At 41.5% G+C, this 27,488-nt stretch overlaps 1 protein-coding gene across 1 annotated transcript; it reads right to left on the bottom strand.

The window, feature by feature from the left end:
* Nucleotides 1–27,488, bottom strand: Slc2a2 (solute carrier family 2 member 2). The gene is made up of 11 exons (XM_027392072.2): nucleotides 27,474–27,488; nucleotides 21,251–21,343; nucleotides 17,768–18,027; nucleotides 14,194–14,318; nucleotides 8,705–8,820; nucleotides 7,286–7,448; nucleotides 6,503–6,690; nucleotides 4,727–4,831; nucleotides 1,166–1,267; nucleotides 344–547; nucleotides 1–247 (listed from the first exon to the last, which is right to left on the bottom strand). Exons 1-11 carry the CDS (start codon nucleotides 27,486–27,488, stop codon nucleotides 47–49), a joined length of 1,572 nt encoding a protein of 523 aa, XP_027247873.1. The 3' UTR covers nucleotides 1–46.

Below are 27,488 nucleotides of genomic sequence, written 5' to 3' on the forward strand. Positions count from 1 at the left end.
ACGTGGTTCCCTTCCTGTCTGTTCTTGGGCTTTAGACATGTCATCCTCAGGCAGTCTCTGAAGCCCCCAAGAATTCCATTTGCACAGCAGCCTTGGGGGCTTGGGCCACACCTCTCTTCTTCCGAAATTCTGCAGCGATTTCCTCAAAAGACTTTCCTTTGGTCTCTGGAACTTTAAAAAATGTAAACAGGGTGAAGGCCAGGACGACCCCAGCGAAGAGGAAGAACACATAAGGTCCGCAGAAGTCCTGCAATGAGAGCAAACAGCTGTGGTCAGCAGCTGCACCGCCTGCCTGGTCGGGGTAGGGGTGGGGTGGGGGGGCTCGCACAGTGTGGGCACTTACCGCGATGTACTGGAAGCAGAGAGCAATAATGAAATTGCAGAACCAGTTGCTGAAGGCAGCCAGTGCCAGAGCAGTGGGGCGGGGGCCTTGGCTGAAAAATTCAGCAACCATGAACCAAGGGATTGGACCTGGCCCAATCTCAAAGAAACTGACGAAGAGGAAAATGGCTGTCATGCTCACGTAACTCATCCAGGCGAATTTATCCTGAAGACAAAGACAAAGTCGTAAGTGGGACAGGTGGCTGTTGGCTGCAGCCTCCTTGAGTTTAGCGGCTTCTGAGTTCTCTCAGGCTGGGGTAAGAGTTGGGCACAGCTGTCTTCCTCATGTGTTTTGTTTTTCATCAAGCTCAAGTTACTCTGGTTTGAAACAAGTTAGTCCAACCCAAATTTGGAGCTGTTGCCCAGTCACTCCCTTGTGTTAGGGCCTTTGGGGGGTCTGTTCCATAGTTAATCTTTCCCTGTGACGGGGAAGAAGACCCACAATCCTAAGGTCTTCCTACCAAGATGGCCAGACAAGTTTGACTCCCTGTGAAGCACAGGGTGGGGATGCTAGGGTGGGCGGGAGGTTCACGTCCTTGCCCATGGTTATACCAGCAGGCAGCCACCCATGCAGCAATACTGCTGCCCTGGTTAGTAAGTGGCATTCTGGTACTTTCGTCTCTAACTCCAAGAACATAGTTCCCCTCGCTTTACATTTCTCTTCTCCCTTATTTCATGAGTCTCAAGCCCTTCTTATGTACAGAGATCTGTAGCCTGGAGGCCAGAGATGTGTGCCTGTGGTTAAAAAAAAAAAAAAAAAAGCCAGTCCAGGTACCACACTCACCAGCAGCACAAGTCCCAAGGACATGAAGATGGCACAGAAAAACATCCCGATCATTCCAGCTAGAAACAGGGACCGCCGCCCTGCCTTCTCCACAAGCAGTACCTAGGGAAGTTTGCACATTATCTCAGTATTCTGCGCCGAACAATGCTGTCTTTAGACTTACATACTTTACCACTAAACTTGTTTTAATGTATATAGTGGGATGGAGGCAGTGCTGTGACCCCATTTTACAGATGTGCCACTGAGGTAAGAAGTGTGCTATGGTGCTGCTAGTCTCGGTAGAAAATGGTAATTATACATTGTCTCAATTTGACCATGTTGATTTGAGAAGTTCAGTCTTGAGGAAGTCTAGCGTGTTCCCAACACCCTAGGGCCATGCCTGTATTCCAACACAGTAGTGAGAGGTTGTGCATCCTGGTGCCTCCTAAGAGTATCTCTACAATGGAATTGTGAAAGATCTGCATTCATCAGGGCTGCAGTGGTATCTCTGTGGTAGATAACTTGCCTCGTATGCACAGGCCCTGGGAAGGGGAGAGCACTGTTGTGCTAAAGAGAAAATGGTGACTCCTGTTTTTCACCCACTGATTTAATCATTTCAAGAGCTCGTATGCCACAGACATCCAAGACAGTTCAGGTGTCAGCCGTTCTTATCCAACTTCTCAGTGCTTACTGAAGTCGTTATGACTGCTTAGTTGCTGATAAGTGAACCTGATCACTGTATAGTGAATTTGATCACTGTTCCAAAGCATTGAGCTCTGTATTTCCCTGGTGTGCTTACAAGTACTTGTGCGAGTGAACTGTGTATTTGGAAAGAGAAGCCATCATGACAAGACATTAGAGTGCATCTTCTTCCTGACTGAGGAGACCTACCATCATTCTTTGTGTAAGACTGACTATTAACCTGCCGATCAGCATTTTTGACTAGAGTCTGACCAATGGGATCTTATCAACACTGGCGACACAGACACACACACCATAACTTCCCATCGTAATGAGTTAACAAGATATGCTCATAAATCTAAGTCAATCAACACAAATCAACACCCACAGCATGCTGAGCTCTGGGTCTACAGACATCTGTGCAGCATTTGTCTTCCCCTGCAGCGAAAGCCCTTTTTATCTCAGAGGCACACTCAGATCAGTGTTTTGGGTCACTCTAGAAAGAACAATGAGCCAAGAGCCTACATGTCATTACTAAGAAGTAAGCAGGAAAAACATTTCTATGTTTCTTAAATGTGTGGTTGCTTTATGTGCTTGTATGTCTGATCACCGCATTCCTACAGTGCTTGCAGGTGTAAGAGGTTGGAGGCATCAAATTCCCTGGAACTAGAGTTAAAGATGTTTGTGAGCTTCCATGTGGGTGCTGGCAATTGAACTCCCTCTGGAAGATCACCCAGTGCTTTTAACCACTGGGCCATTTCTCCAGCCATCATACATTTTTGACTCTTTCAAAGCCAGAGGGATGATGCACGGTGTTGACATAGTATTATCAGGGTATGAGAAAACAGGAATATTTCTGCAGGAATATTTCTGTTTCTTCTGTTTATGAAGAATGCTAACTGGACAATAAAAGCTAAAAATGCATGTGTTGAGAATTGAGTTGCATTCTTTCCTGGAGGCTAGGTGACACTCAATGCACATGACGAGTGGAGAAGAATGGCCAAGCACTGGGACATCTGCTGGGCCACAGCCCTCATCTCTGCTCCAGTCTGTGCATCCTCATGAGGGTCCTAGTGCCTTGCTAGAGCTGGGAAGCCACTGATTTGCTCTTAAAGCTAGGCTGCCTCTCAGTCCCCCCATCTTTTTTCCTGTTTTGCTCTTTTCTCAAGATCGTAAGCGCCCTTTCATCAGCTCATCACTATTGATGAAAGCATAGAGCCTGGACATCATTCGGAACATAACTGGGAAAGCCTCTGTTTCTTAAGTACTTAGGAGAAAAGGGCTAGATGCCTGGTTAGTGAAACAAAACCATGAGTGCTGTTTCTTTCTGCAAACATCAATGTGAACATTGTTTTCAAGTTCAGGGACATAAACCTTATCTCCTTTGTTGTGTTATTGATATGGTTTGGTTTGCTACAATGTCTTGCTATGGAGCCTTGCTGTACTTGGACTTGAGATTCACCTGCCCCTGCCTCCTGAATGCTAGGATCACAGGTGTCTACCACAACTATTTGGAAAGCTTAACTTAAAAAAACTTCAACAATTTCTTTAATTGTGGAGTTCTAATGAAGTAATTAGAACTGATTTTCTTTGTGTGTCAGTCATCTACTTTAACATTTGTGAAAGAAAAAGAATAAACTCCAAAAGCACTATATTTGAAACAATTAAGATGCATATTATATTTATAATTAAGTTGCTCTTCCATTCAAATGAGGCTGGGTACAGAGGGAAGAAATAAAATTCTGCACAATTTCTTCTTCTTCTTCTTTTTTTTTTTTTTTCAGAATTTGGGTTTGGGTTACCCAATCTTAACAACTTGATGCTTTATATAGCGAATGCTATTTTAAGCAATATGTTTTAATAATAATGTCCACTTTGTAAAACATACCATTTACAGGAAGCAATGAGGACAAGAGTCCCTTAGATTGTGCCTTTATTGACTGAAGCAGCCTTTGAGTTGGATGGGGCTGTCTGTAAAATGGAGTCTGTGGGAGCATAGCATTCTGTTTAGTTTGCACTCTTTTTGCTCTGCAAGATCCAGCATTGTGTAATGAGCTCTGGGGAGCTTGGCTGTAATTTATTGACCACCCCAAGGTAATAGTTAAAGTACATGTACAAATAATGAAAAAACAAGTGACCAAAATAGGCTGAGTATAGTATGAAGACCAACATTAAAACTCGAAAGCATTTTAAACATGTTGTATTCAAAGGTAAAAATCAGTCAAGTTAGTCTCATTTTGAGCAACTTTCATCAGTTGAGAAGTCTTTGTACTCATTATTATGTTAAACTATCAGGTTTTAAGAACGTAAATAACTTCTTTCTTTCATTGGAATTGGAAGAACAATGAAATTTCATAGTTTATATCATTTCTACCCAGACTCACCTTACACTTATTTGAACAAATCACCAGGAGTCATTTACTTGTGAACTGCCTGGAAGTTCTGCCCAGTGATCTCACATCATAGGAATTTGCCAGTTTGTTTAATTCTGTTTTCAAGCTTAGTTATCTATTAGCTTTATAAATGTTTGCCCCAAGATACCAGGATGAAATATCTCCAGCAGGCAGGGAGAGGCTAGGGAATGTGCCTGATGTTGCTATAATGGCACGTTGTCAGCCAGCCTCTCAGTGTTGAAATAGAAAAGAATCAGAACTGAGTCTCATGCAGAGAGAAAGTCTTGCCAGTGAGTTATTAATTCACCAAATGACTGGCACCCTCCACAATGGGCGAGCCAGTGACTCACACCTCAACCAGCCTCAGAGCAGTGGCTGCTGTGTGCCCAGGACTTTCCCCACTATTCACTTATCTGTACACACACAGTGCACGTGGACAGAAGTACTTTTCATCATAAGCCACCATCCCACCTCCACTCCAGGGCCAGGGAACAAGCTAGTGACTTACAGAGACAGCAGTGAAGATCAAGTTGATGGCACCAACGCCAATGGTGGCATACACAGGCTGGCTGATACCAGCTGTCTGGAAAATGCTGGTTGAGTAGTAAAATATCTACAAAATAAGGACAGGCCAGCTTTAAGGAAAGCCTCCCATTGAGGTCCCAAAAGCAAGACATATGGCTGCGTACTTTTAGTTTCTGTGGAACCATGGTTCCTAGGATCTCCTAAAGTTTACCCTACCCTCTCCTCAGACATGTCTTCCTTCAGTGTTTAAAGCTCCTGGATGCTTAAAAGTTCTTGGCTTTAGCTGAAAACCCCATTACGTCACTTCATTTTCTTAATTTCTAAACTTTTTGTTAATGTATAATCTTGTAACAGGTACACACAAGTGAACAGCCCTATTATGTTAAAAATTGATTACAACCATGTAAGGAGAACTCATCTCAAGGACCAACTCATTTCTGACTCTGCAGAGTCCCTCTATCCATTATTCTAAGGGAATCACTCAGCTAACATCTAACACAATAGATGAATTGTGCCAAGTCCTGTGCTTGATGTAACTATTTCACACTTGCTCTCTTGTTCTGGCTTCTTCTAAACATTGTCTCCACGAGAATCCTTGTTGCCCTGTTCATTCGGACACTTCATTGTCACTACTAAGTGGCATTCTGATATACCTGAATTACTACACTTTAGTTACCCATTCTACTGATGACTGCTCTTTAAGGGTGTTTATGAATAGTGCTGTTGGGTATATACTTTTTTGAGTTTTGTTTTTTTTGGGACAACATCTCTCTATGTAGCCCTGACTGACTTAGAACTCTCTATGTAGATAAGGCTGGCCTTAAACTCATGGAGATCTGCCTGCCTCTCCCTCCCAAGGGCTGGCATTAAAGGCCTGTGTTACCATTCCTGGTAGGTATTCACGCTTAGCAGTTGAGTGGAGTATTCATACCTAGAATTTGAATTACTGAATCATAGTGTTTGTTAGAAATTTAAAGATCAGTCATTGTATCTATCTGTCTATCTGTCTGTCTGTCTGTCTGTCTGTCTGTCTGTCTGTCTGAAGTATACCATCCAAATGGAACTGTGGACTCCTTTTTGTGTAAATCACTAGGAATCTGAGATTTCATACTCCAAGAACATTCTAATTTAGATTTGGGGGTTGGAAGTAGTTTAAGCAGTATTGTTTTCTCACCATGCACTCATTACAGCCTTTGTCTTTCACTTCCCCCCTGCCTCCCTTATCTGGTATATGTATGTGTACATGTTTGTGTTTGTGCATGTGTGCACTTGAGTGTGCATGCATGTGTGTGTGGAAGGAGGGGGTCAATATTGGGTGACTTCTTCAATCGCCCTCCACCTTATTTTTTGAGACAGGGTCTCTCAGAATCTGAAGTTCACTGATTGGCTAGGCTGACGTGATAATGATCCAGGGATCAGCACATCTCCAAAACCTTATCTCTGGGGTGCAGATATAAAGGTACTTTGTATATGGATGCTGGGGCTCTGAATTTGGATCTTTATATTCAGTGGTCTGCCAGCCCCATTGCCTTCTTTTTAATAGACCCAAAGTTCTATTGATTGCTGACATTTTAAAAATATTGAGCTATTTTTAGAGAGCCATTGAAGCAAACCAATGGAATCAATTACTACAAAACATATATTGCAACAATACTTGATGTTAGTGTTTACAAATGTCTTTTAGTGACTTAAGCCTAAGCCTCTTTCTCTCTGTCTCAGCTCCCTTTACTAGCTTAACGTTAGGAGTTCTTCAGCTTACCCCATTGATTCCAGAAAACTGCTGAGCCATGTGCAGCATTAGTGCTACGATGATGGGCTGTCGGTAGCTGGAATCTGTGAAGAGCTGAATCACAGAAACTTTCTGCTCAGTAGATGCCTCTTCCTTTTCTTTTTTCATCTCATTAATGTCTTTTGTGACATCTTCAGCTCCTCTTAGTCTCTTCAAGCCTAATTGATTGCCCAAAACAGGTTGAAACAATCCAGATCAAACAAAAATGAATTTTTTTTTCTGGTCACAAAGGTGCTACAGATCTGCATGCCCCTTTCTTTGACCTAACAGCATAGGTACTGGCAATTCTTCTTCATACCTTTTTGGTTAAATTAAATCCTGTTTTTTAAATGAAGTAAGCAAAGCAAAGCAAAGTAGAACAACTGCCTTCACCTGGTGGGAGAGAGAGAGAGAGAGAGAGAGAGAGAGAGAGAGAGAGAGAGAGACAGAGACAGAGACAGAGACAGAGACAGAGAGACAGAGAGAGCACTATGCTCCTCATCACAAAAGCACAGTGCTGAGGAGGGTGGATTGGGAGACTCTAGTTAAGTTCAGTGGGCTACATGTGAGCTCCTGGAGTGGGCAAATCCACAGCACGCTAGGCACATGCACGTAAAACAGAACACAGCAGCCATACCTAAGTTCAGTATGTTCTTCTGAGCAATCACTGACTTCATTTACATGTTGATTTTATGAGTAGTCATTCACACATACTATTTTGTATTAACTAATAATTCCTCAATAATAGAAGCTGGCAGTTCCCTACACACTTACATTTCTTTGCTTTGACTTCTTCTTCCAGCTTTATATAAAGGTATCGGGGGCTTTCTGGACAGAAGAATAGCAGGAGAGACTGTAGGAGAGCTGGTACAGCGGACAGGCCAAGCAGGATGTGCCAACGATCCTGATTGCCCAGAATAAAGCTGAGGGAAGCTATCTGAAAAGACAAAGGAGAGGCATATCAGATGCACAATACTTTGGGTCTGCCTTCTATGTTAACTCATGAGAAAATGCATTGGTTTTTTAACAGTGATCCTTGACTGTTAGTTCATGTTGGCACAAAGGGAAGGCTGTAATTAGTGAGTCCCATTTTAACCAAATCAAGAACAGTTTGTTAGTAAAGAACTATGTTAGTAAAGAACTATGTTAGTAAAGAACTAAAGAACTATGTAAAGCTGAAAGAAGACAGCTATGCTTGTCTTCTTTCACCCCAACTGGATGGATGTTTATGGTGGAGATCAACTCAACTTTTAAAATCACACTTGATATCAAAAGCAAAACAAGTAGTGTTCTTGGAAGCAACCAGATGGAATTGTATTGTTAAAATCACTGCTAGATGTGGTAATGTGTGTCTGCAACAATGGCCCTGGAAGAAGACAGAGACAAGCAGATCCCCAGAGCTCGATGGCCATCTAGTCTACCCGAACAGCAAGCACAGTTTCAGAGACTCAGAAACAAGGTCAAGAGTGACAGAGGAGGACAACTGACATCAGCCTCTGGCCTCTACACACACTCATATTGTACAGGCACATGAACATGTATGTTTCTCTCTCTCTCTCTCTCTCTCTCTCTCTCTCTCTCTCTCACACACACACACACACACACAGGGGTATGAGAGAGAGATATGCATGACTTGAAGCTTTGCTTTAAAATCCCTTCTTAGGTTATGCAGAATTTAAATATTTCATAGACAGAACAATTACATAATGACAGAGCTTTATGACAACAATTACGTAATGACAATCAGTTTTATAGTATCTGTTGTGGTGATTTACAGACTTCCTTTCAGATATCTTGAGTGTGGGATTCCAAAGATCTTTCGGAGGCCAGAGGGTAGAAGAGAAAGAGAGAGCCAGCTGAAGAAGAGCTTTTGTAAGGTGTTTGAATTTAAATTTCCAGATAATTCACTCAAGACAAAGAAAATTCAGGCAGTAAAAAAAAAAAAAAAACCTTGTGTTGGTTATTTTTTGGAGTTCAAATGTTAATTCTAGAAAAGCATTGCTGTATGGCCAATCCTACCAACAGCTCCAAGTATGGTGTAAGGAGTGGAAATAATTCCCCTCTGAGCTTCTTTTATACTACCTCTTTTACTACTCTTGGACCCCCGCCCCCACTTCCCTGCCCATGGTAGTTCCCAGTGAGAAGTGACAGTAGGGAGAGGGGGTGCTAAAATAAGGGATGAGGAGATTTTACCTGACTAATAAGAATGCCTGTGACAATGGCCAGTTGGTGAAGAGTGCCCAGGGCACCCCGGAGCGTGGTTGGAGCGATTTCACCAATGTACATTGGAACCAGTCCCGAAATTAGCCCTGTGTGAGACATAAGCATAGAAACGTTAAAATGCAACCTGAGACATTTCAGTAACAATTATGTAGTTCAATTACAGTAGTATCCTTATTGAAAGTCATTCCCCAGGTGTTTTGGAGGAGCTATTGTCCCCAAATATGGGCACAATTAATGTAGAAAACTTTACTTCTTCTTCTTCTTCTTCTTCTTCTTCTTCTTCTTCTTCTTCTTCTTCTTCTTCTTCTTCTTCTTCTTCTCCTCCTCCTCCTCCTCCTCCTCCTCCTTTCTCTTCTTCCTCCTCCTCCTTTTGCTGTCTCTCTCTCTCTCCCTCCCTCTCTCTCTCTCTCTCTCTCTCTCTCTCTCTCTCTCTCTCTCTCTCTCTCGGGTTTTCCAGACAGGGTTTCTCTGTGTATCCCTGGCTGTCCTGGAACTCACTTTGTAGACTAGACTGTCCTTGAACTCACAGAGATATACTAAATGAAGGTTTAGTTGGAAGTATTAATGGAAAGAAATGCTTAGTTATGTATCCTGTGGTTTCTGTGGTCTTAGTATTTAGTTCATAGCATAATGGCTTAGGTCGTCTTGAGAAAAGAGCCTAGGGATGCTTCAGTATTCATCCAGACTTACAGGATTAATGAAAGTCAGTACTGGAGAGACGGCTCAGGGGTTAAGAGCAATGACTGCTCTTCCAGAGGACCAGGGTTCAGTTCCCAACATCCACATGTCAGTTCACAACTTTCTGTAACTCCAGTTCTGGAGGATCTGACACCCTCACACAGGCACACATGCAGGTAAAACATCAATACACATAAAATAAATAAATATTTTAAAAAGGAAGTCAGAACATCAAAGGAAAGCCCACCTCCTAAGAAAGTGAGAAATGACTCTCTCAGTTTCAATGGAGGAGAATGCCAATGCAGCTTCCATGCCTAACTGAGTCCACACCACAGGGGGATATCTTAAGGTCTCTGTTGGGTGGTAGTGAGGTACAGAAGAGGGAAGAGGGTAAGTAAGTCAAGGATTCGTCACCAGCTGTCCCAGTAAGACTAACCTAGCTTCATCATTGAATCAAAAATCTTAGTTCAAATACTTGTAAACAGAATCCAAGAAGACCTCAGAAAGGTAATCCACCATTATCAAGTAGGCTTTATCCCAGAGATGCAGGGATGGTTCAACATATGAAAATCACTCAGTGTAATCTACCATATAAACAAACTGAAATTAAAAAAACATGATAATCTCATTAGATGCTGAAAAATCCTTTGACGAAATTCAACACTCCTTCATGATAAAGGTCTTGGAGAGAATAGAGATAGGGATACAAGGGACATACCTAAACATAATAAAGGCAATATATAACAAACTGATAGCTAACATCAAATTAAATAGAGAGAAAGAAACTCAAAACAATTCCATTAAAATCAGGAACAAGACAAGGCTGTCCACTCTCTCCATATCTATTCAATGTAGTACTAAAATTTCTAGCTAGAGCAATAAAACAACAAATGGGATCAAAGGTATACAAACTGGAAAGGAAGAAGTCGCTCTTTTGTTATTTGCTGATATGATAGTATACATAAGTGACCCAAAAAATTCTGCCAGGGAACTCCTACAGCTGACAAATACCTTCAGTGAAGTGGCTGGAAACAAGATTAACTCAAAAAAGAATCACTATCCGTCCTATATACAAATGACATACAAACTGAGAAAGAAAACAGGAGAACAACACCCTTCATAATAGCCATAAATTGTATAAATTCTTTTTGGGTAACTTTAACCAAGCAAATGAAAGATTTGTATAACAAATCTTAAAGTCTCTAAAGAAAGATATTGGGGAAGATATCAGAAGATGGAAAGATCTCCCATGCTCATAGATCAGTAGAATTAACATAGTAAAAATGGCCATCTTACTAAAAGCAAACTACAGATTTTATCTGAAAAAAGACTTAAACACAAAGATTTTGAAAAGCACTGAGCCATTGTGCTTTCTATGATTTTCTTTTCTTATTATGTTTATTTATTTATTTCATATGTGTGCATTCTAGTGTGCTTCTATCCCCGTGAAAGTCAGAGGGAGTTTATTCTCTCTTTCCATGTGGGACTCCACAGTTAAACTTAGGTTGCCAGGCCCCATGGCAAGTGCTTTTATTTGCTGTGCCATCTCTCTGTTTTTTCCATAGTTTTCTTTTTTTAGAGGTATATTTAACTTTATTTTAAATGTATGAGTATTTTTACTTGCATTTATGTTACGTGTGCCTATTGTCCATGGAGGCCACAGGATGACATCAGATCCCCTGGAACTGGAGTTGACAAGTGGTTGTGAGATGCTATGTAGGTGCTGGGAACTGAACCTATGTCCTTTGGAAAAACTGTACCCCATTTTTAAATTGGGTTATTTGGTATTTGATGTCTAGTTTCTTGAGTTCTTTGTATATTTTGGAGATCAGCCCTCTGTCAGATGTGGGGTTGGTGAAGATCTTTTCCCATTCTGTGGGGAGCCATTTTGTCTTATTTACCATGTTCTTTGCTTTACAGAAGCTTTTCAGTTTCAGGAGGTCCCAAGTTACATACCCATTTGTGCTGCTCTTAACAAATGAGCTGTAACTCTAGATATCTTGTAGGTTTCTTAAACATATGGGTTTCTTAAACATAGGTATGTCATAATAGTGGCATATCCAGACATTTACTAATTGCAGAGTTTGGTGTTTTCTTAAAAATTTAAAAATAAGATTTATTATGGGCTTTGTATTTGAGAATGCCCACCTTCTAAATGAAAATAGATGGTCTTTGGACAAAAGATACTTTTGTTAACTATTTTTAATATGTAATTTAACATTCCACATTGTTTTAGGTGTCTCAAATGCATATTCACATGGTTGGAATGGCATTTGCACCTCTGCAGAATTTTACATGTGACTCTGACCTGTGGCCTATGGAGCTTGACTAAGAGAAAGTCCCTTTCTCTACATTTCAAGGAAATAATGACAGAACTAAGCTCCAAGGAACTTGAATTTAAATTCTATTTCTGGTCATTTTTATCAAACTTTAATACTCAGAATGTGGGGTATAGATCTAAACATAGAATTGGAAACTCAAAGACATTTAATGGCCAAAAGACATTTAAGGAATTGCTTAACATCCTTAGCTATTGGGGAAATGCAAATCAAAACAACTCTGAGATACCATCTTATACCTATTACAATGGCTAAGATCAGAAACACTGATGACAGCTTATGTTGGATAGGACATGGAATAAGGGGAACACTTCTCCACTGCTGGTGAGAATGTAAACTTGTATAGCCACTTTGGAAATCAGTATGGCAGTTTCTCAGAAGATTGGGAATCAATCTACCTCAAGACCCAGCAATACCACTCTTGGGCATGACCCAAAGGATGCTCACTCATACCGCAAGGACATCTGTTCAACTGTGTTCATAGCAGCATTATTCATAATTGCTAGATCATGGAAGCAACTTAGTTGCCCCTCAACTGAAGAATGGATAAAGAAAATTTGGTACATTTACGCAATGGAGTATTACTTAGTAGTAAAAACAAAACAAAACAATGACATCATGAGATTTGCAGGCAAATGGATGGAACTAGAAAAAAACCATCCTGAGTGAGGTAACCCAGACCCTGAAAGACAAACATGGTATGTACTCACTCATAAGTAGATATCAGATGTAAAACAAAGGATAACCAGGCTACAATCCACAGATCCAGAGAAGCTAGGTAAGAAGGAGGACCCTAAGAGGGATCTCTTTAGGAAGGGGAAATAGATGAGATCTCCTGGATAAACTGGGGGTGGGGGGTGGAGAGGAGGGGATGTGAGATGGGAACATGAGATTGTGATGGCTGAGTTGGGGGAGGGATGAAGGGAGAGAACGATGAAAGCGATATCTTGATAGAGGGAGCCATTATGGGGTTAGAGAGAAACCTGGTGCTTGGGAAACTCCCAGGAATCCACAAGGATGACCCCAGCTAAGACTCCTAGCAATAGTGGAGAGTGTTCCAGAACTACCCTTCTCCTGTAATCAGATTAGTGACTACCCAAACTGTTGTCATAGAGCCTTCATCCAGTAACTAATGGAAGCAGATGCAGAGATCTACAGCCAAACCGGGTCTGAGTTCTGGGAGTCCAGTTGAAGAGGAGGAGGGATTATAAGAGCAAGGAGGGGCTGTCAAGATCATGATGGGGAAACCCACAGAGACAGCTGACCCAAGCTAGTGGGAGCTCATGGACTCTAGACTGACAGCTAGGGAGCCTGCATGAGACTGACGTAGGCCTTTTGCATGTAGGTGACAGTTGTGTAGTTTGTCTGTTTTTTTTGGGCCCCTAGCAGTGGGACCAGGCTTGTCCCTGATGCATGAGCTGCCTTTTTGGAACCTATTTCCTATGATGAGATGCCTTACTCAGCCTTGATACAGAAGGGAGGAACTTGATCCTGCCTCAACTTGATACAGCATGCTTTGTTGACTCCCGTCAGAGACCTTACCCTTTATGAGGAGTGGATGTGGGAAGAGGGGGAAATGGTTAGTATGTAAAATAAATTTTAAAATTTAATTAAAAAAATACCCTGTCTCCAAAACCCAGTGCTGCTGCTCAGACACGAAGTTCAGCAGAGGAAGGATTCCCACTAGTTATTTCTTTTCAATTACCTCTCCCTATGGACACCACAGCAGCTATGTCTGGACTCAAACAGGGTTAGATAGTGTGTTCAAAGAGATCAATCTGGAGGGTGGGTCACACCCATGAAAGACAGAGACACCACAGCAAGGCTATGAGCGCAGGGTCAGGGTCTGAAGAGGATGGTCTCCATCTGTTGGGTCAGCACATGAGAAGTAGCAACAGCTGGTGGTTATCTTCACTTAGTATCTGATAGATGCTGTGCTGGACACGTTACATATATTCCCCCAGTTCCTCTTGAGCAGCTGCCTTCAAACTTCCCAATACGGTGACCCTCTAAGTCAGGTCCTCATGTTTGGTGACCCCCCCAACCATAAACTGTTTTCCATTGCTACAGTTATGAATTTTGCTACTGTTATGAATCGTAACATAATGTAAACATGTGTGTTTTCTGATAGTTTCAGGCAACCCCTGTGAAAGGGTCATTCAACCCCAAAGGGGTTGACACCCACAGGTTGATAATGGCTGCACGAGGGACAGATGTTATTGTCATCCTCATTTCATAGATTGGGAAAGAGAGAATCAGTTTTATAATTTATCTGAGATCAAACTAGAACTGATGTTGGTGTGGACAGGAACAGGGACATGCATAGCATCACAGTTCTCTGTTACTTTCTCCCATTGCCTTCCTTTTGTGATGTCATCATAGGCGCCACAAATCTTTGCCTAGAGTAACTTTCAGACAATGACCTGTGTGTATCTCACTCACCACAGTAGAATCCCGATATACTTCTTCCGGAAATGATGAGGATATGTGATGGTCCTAATTTGGAACAACCCATCAAGAGAGCTCCAGTCAATGAGAGACTGTTTGCTGCCAACATGGCTTTGATTCTGAAAATTTAAAAACAAATATTTAAATTCAGCACCAAAATATGAAGAAATGACTTGTTTTCAGACCATGTTGAACCCTTTATCTGTGAATAACTATTTTTAGTTTTACTGAAAAGCTAGCTCAGGATTCTTGAAGCATCCCTGCTGCGTCCTGATCTGCAAGCTGAAGTGTGAGTAGTGAGTACTTGTCATGATGTACTTTCATCTATCTGAATCTTGCTTCCATAGAGACAATTCCCTTGTTTTGCTTTGTTTTTGTGTTTTGGAGATGTGGCACTGGCTAACAGGACCTTACTCTGTAGCTCAGGCTATCCTTGAGCTCTCAAAGACCCTCCAGCCTCAGCCTCCAGAGTTCTGAGATTATAGGAATGAGCCACCACGCCAGGCTAAGTGGTTTGATTAAAGGTGACACTTCTGAAACTTACTAAGCTATTTGATTTTTCTACAATAAGTTTGTTTTAAAGAACACTGTTTTGGTGACTGAAAAACTGATTTTGTAATTGCTACCTGTCATTTGTCTCTTTATTGTTTTGCTGATAGTAGATTTTTAATTGCTGCTTTGAAGTCAACTTTCCTTTTTCGGACATTTTTTGGAAGTAAATGAAAGCATTTTTCTAAAGTTTGTCATAATTATAATTACCCTATTTTCATACAAAGCCAGTGTATTTATTTGTAAAATCTATGAATTAATAATAACAAAATTTAAAGAGTTACATTATTTTTGAGATAGGATCTCATTCCAGAGTGTAGGCTGGTGCAGAATTCACTCTGTGGCCTAGCCTGGCCTTGGATTTGTATTAATTCTTATGTCTTAGCCTCCTGAGTGTTAGAAGACTGGTAGTGAAAGTGCAGCCCAGTAGTAGCAGAAACCCCCAGCATTTTGTAGATGCCAGTATCTTGGGATGACTACTACGACAGTAGCAGCAGTGGAGTAGAGCCTGTCTGAGCTTAGAAGATAAGCTGTGTGTGCCACAGAGGAAGGAGTTGGAGAAGTGACCCAAGCCACTTTTTGGAGGAGCCCAGATGATGGTAAGTGAGTCCCAGACATTGGACATGGAGTTATTTATAGAGTTGGAGTTTGCTTTTGTTTTGTTCTGATTGTGACTCTGTCCTGGTTCTTCCATCTTGAAGTAAGGAAGTATTTATCTTAATTTTGAATTTTCTTTTTACAGGAGCCCACAGTTGAGAGATTTCAAACTTTTAAAACAGATTTTGAATTTTTGAAGAGATTGATGTGTTAAAGGGACCAAATTTTTTTTATTGTGTTTGAATTTGTAAAGACTATAGGTCTTTTAAATGTGGGAAGGGGCCATGAACAGGCAATTGGGGGCTAGTATTAATTGAAGAGGACAAGGCAGGGATTTGTCCCCCAGAGCTCCCAGAAGGAATCAGCGCTGTTATCTTCTTGGCTTTAGTTGATAATGAATGTTAAGAGTTTGTTCTCCAAAATTGAAAGAAAATTAATTTGTGTTGTTTGGGTCACTAGGCTGGTGATAATTCATCACAGTAGCAAGAGGGTGTAAAGAAATCATGGACTACCTTAGAGTAGGCAATGTTCTAGCTCTGGCTAGCCCTAGGGCTGCAGTGCAGAGACCACGTTAGAGGGTGGCTCTCTGCTCAGACTTCAAGGGAATGCTTTTGAGGAGGGAGGATACAAAAAACCAATAGTTTACCCTAAGAAGTTGTTACAAGCTGATAGTCTATTCTATCAGGCAGGGCAAAGATGACAATAGAAGGTTGGGCCAGCCAGCAGTCGGTCCGAGCAGAACAAGGGTCCCACAAGGCCTCATCCTCCCGAAGGATCTACAGACAACAAATGCTTGCTTGAAGAAGGAGAGAGATGCTCCTCAGTGGTATAACAACTGTCAGGTTGCCTATGCTCCTAAAAACAACCCCTCTTCCATGCTTGCATAAATTATTAATTAAACTCATCGGTTCACTAAGAAAGAAAAAGAAAGGAATAAAGAAAAAGGGAAAGGGATGAAAGCATAAGGAGTCACTAGTTGGTAAGGGGAAGGGGATTTGAGGGCATAAAGGAGTGAGACCAAAGTTATTCAAGAATAAATATGATAAAATATTAAATGTACATGTATGCAAATGTTATAATGAAACCCATTACTAGGTAAAATTAATATATGCCTAAAAACTTAAATAATTTAAAGTTATTTAGTAGCCAGGTGTGGTAGCACATTTCTTTAATTCCAGTACTTGGGGGGCAAAGGCAGGCAAACCTCTGTGAGATCATATAGAAAACTAGGAGTTTTCTTAACTAAGGATATTACAATAACCTGAATTTCATCGCGTACTTGAAAAGGAATTTCCTTCATGAATAGTCAGTTTCTATATTTTTTACTGTTTTTTTTGTGTTTCATACAATTTTATTAGAAGAGAGCATCAAAATTATAATAATTAGTGAGTCCAAAGCTATAATTTATAATAGGAAATAGAAAGATAAAACGAATTAAATCCAACATTATTATGAAACTAATTACCAATTTGCCTCTTTCTCTTTCAATTTGTTTTTTTGCATTTTCTAAATTTTCCATGTTTGTCATGTATTAATTCTATTGTAAAAATAAAAGGTAATTAACACACAAAATTGGATTCAATTAATAGGAAATCGATGTGAAAATAATAACTCGCTGTTCTAAATTATCAGAAGCCCTAACTTTGGTACATCCATGAGCAAGTGTATGAAGGAAATGACTCCACTGATGCATTCTTTAAGATTTGTTTTAAAATTTGAGTATGTGTGTTTGTGTCTTGAGGGTGGGTATGTGTAAGAGTGAGTGTAGGTGCTCTTGGAGACCATGAATGTGAATTGGGTCACCTGTAGCTAGAGTCACAGGTAGAGGGTCCTGGGAAGCAAATTCAGCCCCACTGCAAGCACAGTATTGCCTCTTACCCCTGAGCCATTCTTCTCCTCATGACACGGGTGTTTTTAATCCAAAACATGACTAGGAACCAGAGTTGGGAAGCTCTTCCTTAGTGTCATCTCTGTTTGGGACTTTGAGATTGTAGCCCAAGTGTTAGCAGAAAGTAGAAGCCCTGTGCTCAGTGGTATGGTGACTTGTCAAGATATGAGGGTGACCATGGGACTTGATTAATACAAATGTCAAATTTTAACTTCAAAGTAAAAACAATGTTTGAGAACTGGTGTAATTTGGTGGCACGTTCTTCACAGGTTTTAAAACTTACAAAACTAGAGGATCAAAGTCTCTAGAAACACACATGGAATTCACTTTTTTTTTTTTCTGCAAATACTTCCACAGTGACCAGGATTTACCCAATGATTGCAACAATATTTTTCTGTTGATTTGGCCTAACAATGACCTTGCTCACAGGAGTCTAAGTTGAAAAACAGTTAACACTATCCCATAAATGGGAAGAAAGTATCTTTCTATAAAAAGCAGTAACAAAACTGTGTTTATATTTATATAAAAACTCACCTTCCAAGCTTGTCCCCTAGCCACCCACCAAAGAATGAGGCGACCATTCCACCCACTGCGAAGCTGGACACAGACAGAGACCAGAGTACAGTGATGAGCTGAGCAGATCCTGCAGCCTCTCTATCAACTTGCGGGGCCGGTGTTGCATATACTGGCGTGACTATGAGTGGGGTGTCTGTGCTGTTGACAGCATAGTTACTGGTAGCTCTTCGGTCATCCACTGTAACACCCAAAATATGTTGATAATGGGATATTATTACCTGAGGAAATAGGGAAAGACATCCATGACTTCAAAATTGCACATACACCTTTTGATTTCCCTTTGCAAGTTTGTTGGGTGTTTAAACTGGGAAGCCTAATTGTGTGAGCTGTACAATACAGATGTGAGCCGGTCGTTGGTGGCGCATGCCTTTAATCCCAGCACTCGGGAGGCAGAGGCAGGAGGATCTCTGTGAGTTCGAGGCCAGCCTGGTCTACAAAAGCTAGTTCCAGGTCAGCCTCTAAAGCCACAAAGAAACCCTGTCTCGAAAAACAAAAAAAAAAAACAAAACAAAACAAAACAAAACAAAACAAAAAAAAAGATGTGGGGTAGACTGATTTACTGTTGGACATGTCCTGTAAAAACAGAGATGATAGACACAGGCAATGGGAGTAAGGTGGGAAGAGATGCCTGAAAGAAGTGTGGGGTACCCGGGAAGGGTCTCCTGCAGTACACTTTCTGCTAGCAGGTCGATGGCTGCAGGTGCTTGGCTTTGTGTTTGTGGCATGGCAGCATCTGTCTCAGATGAGCAAGGAAGTTGCAAAGGAAAGGCTCATCAATGGGTAGCCTTTGCTTTTTTAATATCTGTCAGAGATCTTGGCTTTATGAAGAGCTTTCCAAGTTTTTTGTTTGTTTGGTTGGTTTTTTACAATTTTTAAATTTAAATTAGAAACAATCTTGATTTACATGTCAATCCCAGTTCCTTCTCCCTCCCTTCCTCTCCTGTCTCCCACCAACCCCCTATCCCATTCCCTTTCTGCTCCCCAGGGAGGGTGAGGCCTGCATTGGGGGATCTTCAAAGTCTGTTATATCATTTGGAGCAGGGCCTAGGCCCTCCCCCGTGTGTCTAGGCTGAGAGAGTATCCCTCTATGTGGAATGGGCTCCCAAAGTCCATTTGCATACTAGGAATAAATACTGATCCACTACCAGAGGCCTCATAGACTGTTCAGTCTTCCTAACTGACACCCACGCTCAGGGCTTCTGAGTTGCTCCTGTGCTGGTTTCCCAGCTGTCAGTCTGGGGTCCATGAGGTCCCCCTAGAGCTTTCCAAGTTTTAAATGGTGACACTACTTACACTGAAGGTCCTCTTCAGGTAAGACGGCAGAGAAAATAGATTTTTATGACTGTTAGTCTCGCACAAAAGATTTAATAATAACATAAAAGGAAAAAATAACTACTGGCAAAGCTCTGAGTAAAAACTAAAGTTATAACTATATAAAATTTTAGCACCTGGTGTTATATCCTTGGTAGAAGTGAGCTATACACTTAGTCTTAGGCTTCCTAACAGTTAATGCAAATAGACCCAAGTGGTCAAGTCTAGAGTTGATGAATTTTCAAGACAAAAACAGACTAGATAGAACTGAGAAGGTATGAAGACTTCTTCTATGGGTCCTCTGAGAGGTCCGTATGCCCCAGAAGGAATAGTCCTCAGTGCTAAATTTCTAGCCACATTTTATATGGTGCTTCTATAACCATGAAGATGCATCCTGTAGCCTTTCCTCCTCCACACCACTCTTCTCATTATCCATAGATCATTGTTCAGCTCCTGTAAGTTCAGTTCCTCTCCAGCAAGGACCTGACCACAGCTGCTCACTTTTCCTGGTTATGAATAAAGTCGTATTTGTAAAGCAAGCTGAACCACAGGTAGATGTGACATCCCCTAGGCACCGACTGTTACATAGGTGGCTGTCCTATAATGACAGTATGCATGGAGAAAAGCTGAAAGGAATTATGCAAAATGGTCTTAGAAGTTTAGTATATGGAATAGAAATAATTGCAGGTGATTTTATCTTCTATTTTCTGCAGTGGGCAAGTATAATTTTTATGCTCATGAAAAATTGTGATTTAAAAATACCTTCAAATGTTATCCAACCAGTAGAAAATGCCGGTAGGGGTCTGTGTTTTCAGTTCTGACAAGGGGGACTAGATTGAAGGAGGGCAATCTCAGCCTATCTTTCTGATAAGGCCAAATGATGGCTTGAGTGAGGATGTAGAGAGGACTTTCAGAAAGGAAGGATTTCTCGGTTGGCCTGGATCTTAGGAGGCTTAACAATCAGCACAATCTTTCATTGTCCATAGAAAAAACATCTCACTCTAGTCTCCTGCTCCCCACTAGAATTATTCCCTGGATGCCAGAAGAAGAGGCTTGACATGCTAAGGATGGTGTATACTTAATGAAAAACCATCTTTCAGCCCTAGGAGCAGAGGACCAGTCCTTGTCAGACTGTGGTCTGCACACATTCCAGTGTTGACACCCTGTGGTGTCTTACAATTTTCTTAGAACTGTAAGAAAAGCAAATAAAATGATGAAATGTGATAGATGCACTTAACAGCACCCCACCCTTTCCTTATTGCACTCCTTCCCAAGGGTGTGGGTCATGGTCCCCTAGCTAAGGGGCTGTGACATCTGGGAAGCTTGAGATCTCTCTCTGAGGACCCACTGTATATAACAGAGCGCAGATACACAGAATGCATGCAGAAATGGTAGGAATTCTCCGATATGTTTCCTCACAAAGGGTCACAGACTTTCTCCATCACAGTGGAGAAAACCCAAACTTTTTGAACCTCCTGAATACTGAGCTAACGTTTGTGTTATTTTGTGCTGAAGGTCTATGGGAGGCAGGGAGAGGGAAGGACAGCTATCATTTTAGTGTTTGACTCCTAAAGTTTCTCATCTGCCATAGAAATGAGTTTAAGGTTGGGACGATCTGGTTGTAGAAAGCCTGACGCAAATAGATAGGTGCTCATGACTGTGCATTAAACGGAACATGTCCTTATCTTGTTCCCCTTGTTCCCTGGCATTTTTCATGTTCCCTGTGACTGAATGCTGCAAGGAATTCTTGCCTTTAGACCTCTTGAGCAGGAGGTATTGAGTTAGCATTTTCTCTGAGCTCAGAGAACAGCAGTGTCAGAGATAAAAAGTTATACACTGCTCTTTTTGACTCAGAGGGTTGTTAAACCAGGATCAAGGCCAAATTATCAGCTGTGAACCAATGCACATTGTACTTGGCTGGCCAGGCTCACCCCATGTCTCTCACGTGGACAGTTTATCTTAGTGTGTGAAGAACATATGATACTCTGGGCAGGAAGAAATGAGAGGACCTGCCCTAAAAGAACTCTCTCTCTCTCTCTCTCTCTCTCTCTCTCTCTCTCTCTCTCTCTCTCTCTGTGTGTGTGTGTGTGTGGGTGTGTGTGTGTGTGTGTGTGTGTGTGTTTCACTTGCCTCTTGAGGTGCATTGATCACTCCGATGTCATATCCAAACTGGAAGGAACCCAGTACAGCAGTGAAGACAGTGAAAGCCAAGGTTCCTGTGATCTGAGGATGAAAAACAAAGCTGGGAAGCATCAGTTTCTGCCACCTGACCTCCCATCTCTGCCACACAGGCTCCAACAGTCTCTGGTTCTTTCCTTCCCACAGCCAATCACAAGTAGCCCCATGCTCAACAGGGCAGGTGTTATTCTAGGAGAATATAAATGCTGTTCACCATTTTCATATATTGCTAAAGCTGAAAGAAAAATAAACGGCAGGACAGCTTTTCCAGGGTACAAACTTAACATTTTCTTTGTGTCTTAAACATACACACACACACACACACACACACACACACACACACACACACACACACACACACACACACGTGCATGGGACAGAAAAGGAAAGGGGACAGAGAGGAGAGGTAGAAACCATAGGCCATGCAGGTTTAACTCTGTTTTGTAGTTTAGGCTGATGTTGAACATCTGGTCTCTAACCTCACCTCCAGAGAGCTAGAATTATAGGCACGAGCCACCATACCCGGTTTATGGGCTGCTAGGGACAAGTGCTTGGCTTTGTTCATGTTAGGCAAGCACTTCACCGATTGAGTTTAATCCCTAACCCCACACTAATATTTTTTCAAGATTCAAAGTCAGAACTGAGAATTAGAATTGCTGCTGAAGGGAAAAAGAACTCCCAGTACAGAACAGTCCCAGAGCAGCGATAGTAGAGATGGGACCTTTCCAGACATTCCCACTCTACAGAAACGCCCAGCACCTGCTTCAAAGCCATCCTGTTTATCATGAGTTGTACAGTATCCAGAGATCTTTCCAGACATTTGCACTCTACAGAAATGCCCAGCATCCGCTTCAGAGCATCCTGTTTGTCATGATCTGAACCCGTATCCATGCAAAAGTACTTTCCAGGATTTGCATGAGTCTGAACATAGAGTTGTGTGTTGGGCTCCATTGCTTTCTCTCAAATGTGAGGAAGTTACCCTACAACTGCAGAGCAATCAGTTTATAATTAACTACTCATCCAGTCAGCTGACAGGAGTCATGCATACAGAATCATAGGTCAGGCTACCTACAACAGCTTGCAGAAAGAACTTGTCGTTCAACAGGGATGGACAAACAGATTCAGTGGCATCACGATACACATCAAATACATACAACACTCTATTTAGCAACTCAAAAGGATAATGTGACCAAATCTATTGACTTTGTTGTTTGTTTTTGTTTAGAGACAGGGTCTTACTTTGTAACCCTGGATAGCCTGGAACACATAATGTATAATATGGGGCTGGCCTCAAACTCACAGAGATCCTCCTGCCTCTGCCTCCAGGGTGCTGGAATTAGAGTAGGCCTCTATACCCAGCTCAGCTTGTTTTAAAACAGTAAGTGAAATTGCAAACATTACTGAGTGATTTGTCACATGATTGATTCATTGATGTTTTGCAGTGCTGGGAGTCAGGCCTTCTGCATGTCTGGGAAACTCTGCCTGCATGCTACAGCTTTAGCTCACTAATGCTTTGGAAAGAACTTACACACAAATATTATTTGACTTGTGCATAAAACATTTCATTGAAGAATAAATAAAAAAAATGACTCTTTCATAAGGCTGGAGAAGTAGAGGTAAAAGGAATATTTTTAAAATTTGTACTGTTAGGTGTTTTATAGGGAAATGTATGTGTCATCATATAATCTAAGATTTCAGCCAAGTAGCACAGGACATAGCAGGTGTTTTGCTGGGTGAATGGATGAGTCCCATCAACATGGATTTTGTTTGCTTGGTTTTTCATTCTTTTTTTTTTTTTTTTTACACCTTAAGTGCCTCTGCCTAGTTCCCTTATAGCATCCTTGGTTTTTGTCTGAATTACAAGACTGTAAATCTCTGCACTCCAACATGAAGAATAGACAATTATCCAGGACCCTGAACCTCTAGTAAAATTCCAGTTCAGTGTAACCATCAAAAAGTATCATGGGACCTTCCTGGGGACCCTAGAAGTTCTTCAGCCCACTGACTCTGAAACAAGACTCTTTTCTGGGGCTTAATACATGTGTAGCTCTTACAGTCCTTCTGTTGCATTGGAATCTCATTTGGGTGTGTGCAGTTTGTAGGTGTACACAACTCCTTTTTTTAATATAGCTTTAGGTGGCCATTGTCCAGGCTTGTACTGTCCGAAACTTTGTTCTGACTGCAGAACAGATGCAAAGATATTGTCTGTCTGTCTGTCTGTCTGTCTGTCTGTCTGTCTGCCTGTCTTTCCCCTCCAAAGATACACACATATATTCATGTACGTCACATGCATTATATATTTATTATAAATAATATACACATATTTACACAGAAGAATATCTTATACACAAGCAAGCAATATTTAAAATATGCATACACATACTTACTATATGGCATATATGCAAGGTTTTGAATGACTTTCTAAAATGTAGTAAGGCATCTGAAACTTGGAAAATAAAAGGTAGGATGGGATTCCATTCACTGGGTGAGTGGTTTTTACTCAAGTCATCTCCCCCCTCAAGCTGTTTCCAAGGATCAGGATTTATTTTTGTTTACAGAAAATGATTATCATCATCAGTGAGGGACCAGGTGCATTGAGAGGGCTCTGGCATACTCTCCATCACTACATCACTACAGTGTAGCCACTCTGATGTGAGGTGGAGCATAAACACAGCATAAACAGAGCCCAATGCTGAGGGTGCTTCCTGCTTGCCCAGTTGCTGCTTTATACGGATTATCTCATTTACTCCTGGCATTAATTTTCCACTTGTGCTATAAAAAATTCCTACCAACTCAGTGGCTTGAACAGTACAACCCAATTTGTCTTACAGGTATTCAGGTTAGAGGTCTAGTTTGAGTCTCTGCAGGCTATAATCAATATATTAGCAGGCTACGTTCACTTTGAGACTGTAGCAGAAAACTTGAGTTGATGGGAGAATTCACTTCCTCATGGTGGTAGACCCTGAGGTTTCCTGCTGGCTATAATTGCGGGCCTCTCAGTTGCAGAGGCTAGCATGCTCCTTGGCTAAGGGAGCTCTTCCTGCATCTTTATAGCCAACAATGACAGATCATGTCCTTGTCACATTGCATCCCTCAGATTCTGATTAGTTCTTCACTTTCAGGAATGCATGATGTTATATTTAACACCTCTGGGTAAGCCAAGACTGTCTCTCCATCTAAGGTCCTTAGCAGATACTATGCCTGCCAAATTATCTAGGTGATATGGCCATATATTTACTCTGAAAAATATTTCTCCATGACAGGGAAATTTTTTGAAATCTTATAAGCACAAAAAAATCCCATCTACCTTCGTCTGCCCATTCCAATGGCAAAGAGATTGGCATGGGCAGCTAGAGAGAGCTAAGACAAGTAGTGGGGACAAAGTGGGACTCTCACTCAGTCCATGCCTTGGGTTCCTAGGATTGCCTGTTCTCTCAAAGATCCAACAGATAGTCATCGTTTCTCACCTGGGGAAATGAGGAAATGCAGGTAACTTGTACAGAAGGCAAGTGAAGGAAAATCTTCAAGTTCTTTCTCTAAAGTCCTTCATAGGCCACGGGCTGCTAAGCTGGAAGCACTTTTAAAGGCCAAGTTTTACTTGGGGTTTAATATATTTTGGTTGCAGAAATTAGTTTCCATGTCCAATTTAAAATACACTACAGATAAACATGGAAGAATAGTATAGGCTAGAAGCATGGGGCCAGTAGATGGCTCAGCAGCTACAGCTAGGTGCTGCCAAGCGTGTGAGTTAAATAACTCACATGGTGGCAAGTGAGAACTCACTCCTGAAAGTTGTCTTTTGACCTCCACATGTGTGCTGTGACAGGGGCACATGTGTACATGTGTGTGTGCATGAGTACACACACATACGCACACACCCCAAATGTATAAAAAGTGTAAACTTAATACAGAAGTAGTTGAACATTAACATGAAATAAATTGTGGTATTTATTTTGTGGCTTAGATGTCACATGTCATCTATTGGCATAGTCAAGTAGTTGTGAAAGTCAGAAAACATAGAAAGGGGTCCTAGATGGCCTCTAGTATCCCTGTGTCTCGATTTCTTTACCTTTGGAATGGGCATAAACAACAGGTGATGGGTGGAATTATGAGACTGGCATGCCATGGCTGAGCTCAGGAGGTGCCTTGGACAGGATTGTTGTAAAAATAAAGGTAATTAATGTGGACTCCTTTAGTAGAGGGCACACAGCATATGCCTTTCTACCCATATCACTACCATCTCACGATTGTTCTTATGAAGCAACCATCTACCAGCTTTTCATACATCATTAACAGTACCCCAAACAGCATGAAGAGCAGGCAGGATGACCTCTTCTCCGTGGCTGAGGAAGCCATGCTCAGGGAGGGCTAAGAGGGCTAAGCACACCTGGCCATAACTAGCCTGATACCCTAGTATGGAACATTTAAATTTCCACTGCTAAAGAAAAGAGAAGATTTTTCTTTGGGAAGGGGAAAATGTTTGATTTGCCTCCACATGCCTCCGAAGCCGAGCCAAAGGTGATTTTACATCCAATATTGAAAACGACCAGGTACTTCTCATAACATAGAATTTTCAGACCGAAAGGAATTTAAAAAGTGGCAGATGTTTGTCTGATACCTCCATTTATCAGTGGAAGAAATGGAGGACTCCCAGACCGTGCCCCTTGTCTGCATTTTCTGTGCATTGTGGGTATGTCTAGACTGATACTGACTTTGCTGAGCCACCGTCCCCTGGTCATCCCTTTAAACTCCAGTAGATTCACAAACCTGAAAAGCCCCCCTTTATTCCAGTCCCTACAAGTTCTGTGTTCTGTTATTAGGCAGTTCCTTGAAGACAGTTCTTACAGTTTAGTCCATAAAGCTCTGGGGGAATTTACTAAAGCCTGAAGGTTGGCTCTGAGATGGTCCCTTTGACAACATCTTCTGGACATTAGGTGTATGGATGATGCCTTGTCATATTTACTGAGTCTGTATACCATCCCTGTGGTTACTAAATTTCATATTAATCCGTGAATCATCATTACAGCTCTCCCTGCTGTAGCTTTATCCAAAGCTATAGCACCCACAGAATCGTGATTCCAGGGTCATTCTTTAAATGTGCACTGTGCAAATACATAACTGACATTTAAGCATTTTTCTCTCTAAGTCTTTCTAATGTTGTCTTTACTTACTCCCAAATTCTGAAGAGATTACTTCACTCACAGATTACTAAAATAAAGCCCAAGCATCCTCATTTTGTCGTAGCATAGAAAACACAAAGTTCAGTTGATTTAATCAGCAGCACTCACAGCATTAGATCCACACCTGAGCCTGGCAAGGGTCCCACTCTTAACAGGACTACAGACTTATCCGCTTCTCTTATTCATAGGCAGGGGTTGGGGGGGGAGCTTGTAAGCATACAAGAATGACATATCCCTTTTGAAGGTAAATTTAGAAAAGGATCTATCTACAGAGACATTAAAGTCCTAGAGAGATGAAAACTCCTTGGCCTTCCCTTTGCTCATCAGTGATCACTAACCCAACTAACCCTCACCACATTTATTTCTTAATATGTATTGTTCTGGCTGAACCGTTTAAAAGTAAGCTGCAGATTATTTGTGTCACCTCATTCCTGGTGACTTCCGCAGGTACTTTCCTTAAGAACCAAGACATCTTCCTGACTGATTCCAACATTGTCACAACACTAAGTGTGCTAATAATCAGCTAAGAACCCAAAGCCAGATTCTCCAGAGTGAACTCCATCAGGTCTCTTCTTCTTCTTCCTGTGGTCTGAGGTAACCTGGCAACAGTGCTGCCAGCTCTCGATCTCTTAATCTAGAACAGTCTTTCCCCCTTTGGCTTTTATACATGGGCATTTTTGAACATTTCAGATCCATTTCCAAGGTTAGATTCTGGTGAGCTTGCCCTAGGTTTGGGTGTGCTAGCACGTTTCTCCGGTGACAGGCTACAGTAGCACTTGGGAAAGTTATGCAGATTAATCAAAAACCAGCAAGTATCCTTAAAACTCTGATTACTGAATAAGAACTCCGGTTTGCTTAGCAGCCAAATGGATTAGTAATTGACGGAGTAAAGAAGTAGCTTGGATTTGTGGTAACTGCATACAGTGTCCCCCCAGTTTTATATGCTCGCTGATTTGAACAGATTCCCAATTCAAAGAGGCCCAAGCTTGCTTTACCTTGTCTTCTGACAT

Source organism: Cricetulus griseus (genome assembly GCF_003668045.3).
Source record: "Cricetulus griseus strain 17A/GY chromosome 1 unlocalized genomic scaffold, alternate assembly CriGri-PICRH-1.0 chr1_0, whole genome shotgun sequence".
NCBI lineage: Eukaryota > Metazoa > Chordata > Mammalia > Rodentia > Cricetidae > Cricetulus > Cricetulus griseus.

Excerpts from the sequence above, each read along its gene's own strand:
- Slc2a2 (XM_027392072.2), bottom strand. Across the intron at positions 6,691-7,285 it reads AGAAGTCAAAGCAAAGAAAT|GCTTGAAGAGACTAAGAGGA; the intron begins GTAAGTGTGTAG and ends GCAATCAATTAG. Across the intron at positions 1,268-4,726 it reads TGATCTTCACTGCTGTCTCT|GTACTGCTTGTGGAGAAGGC; the intron begins GTAAGTCACTAG and ends AAACTTCCCTAG.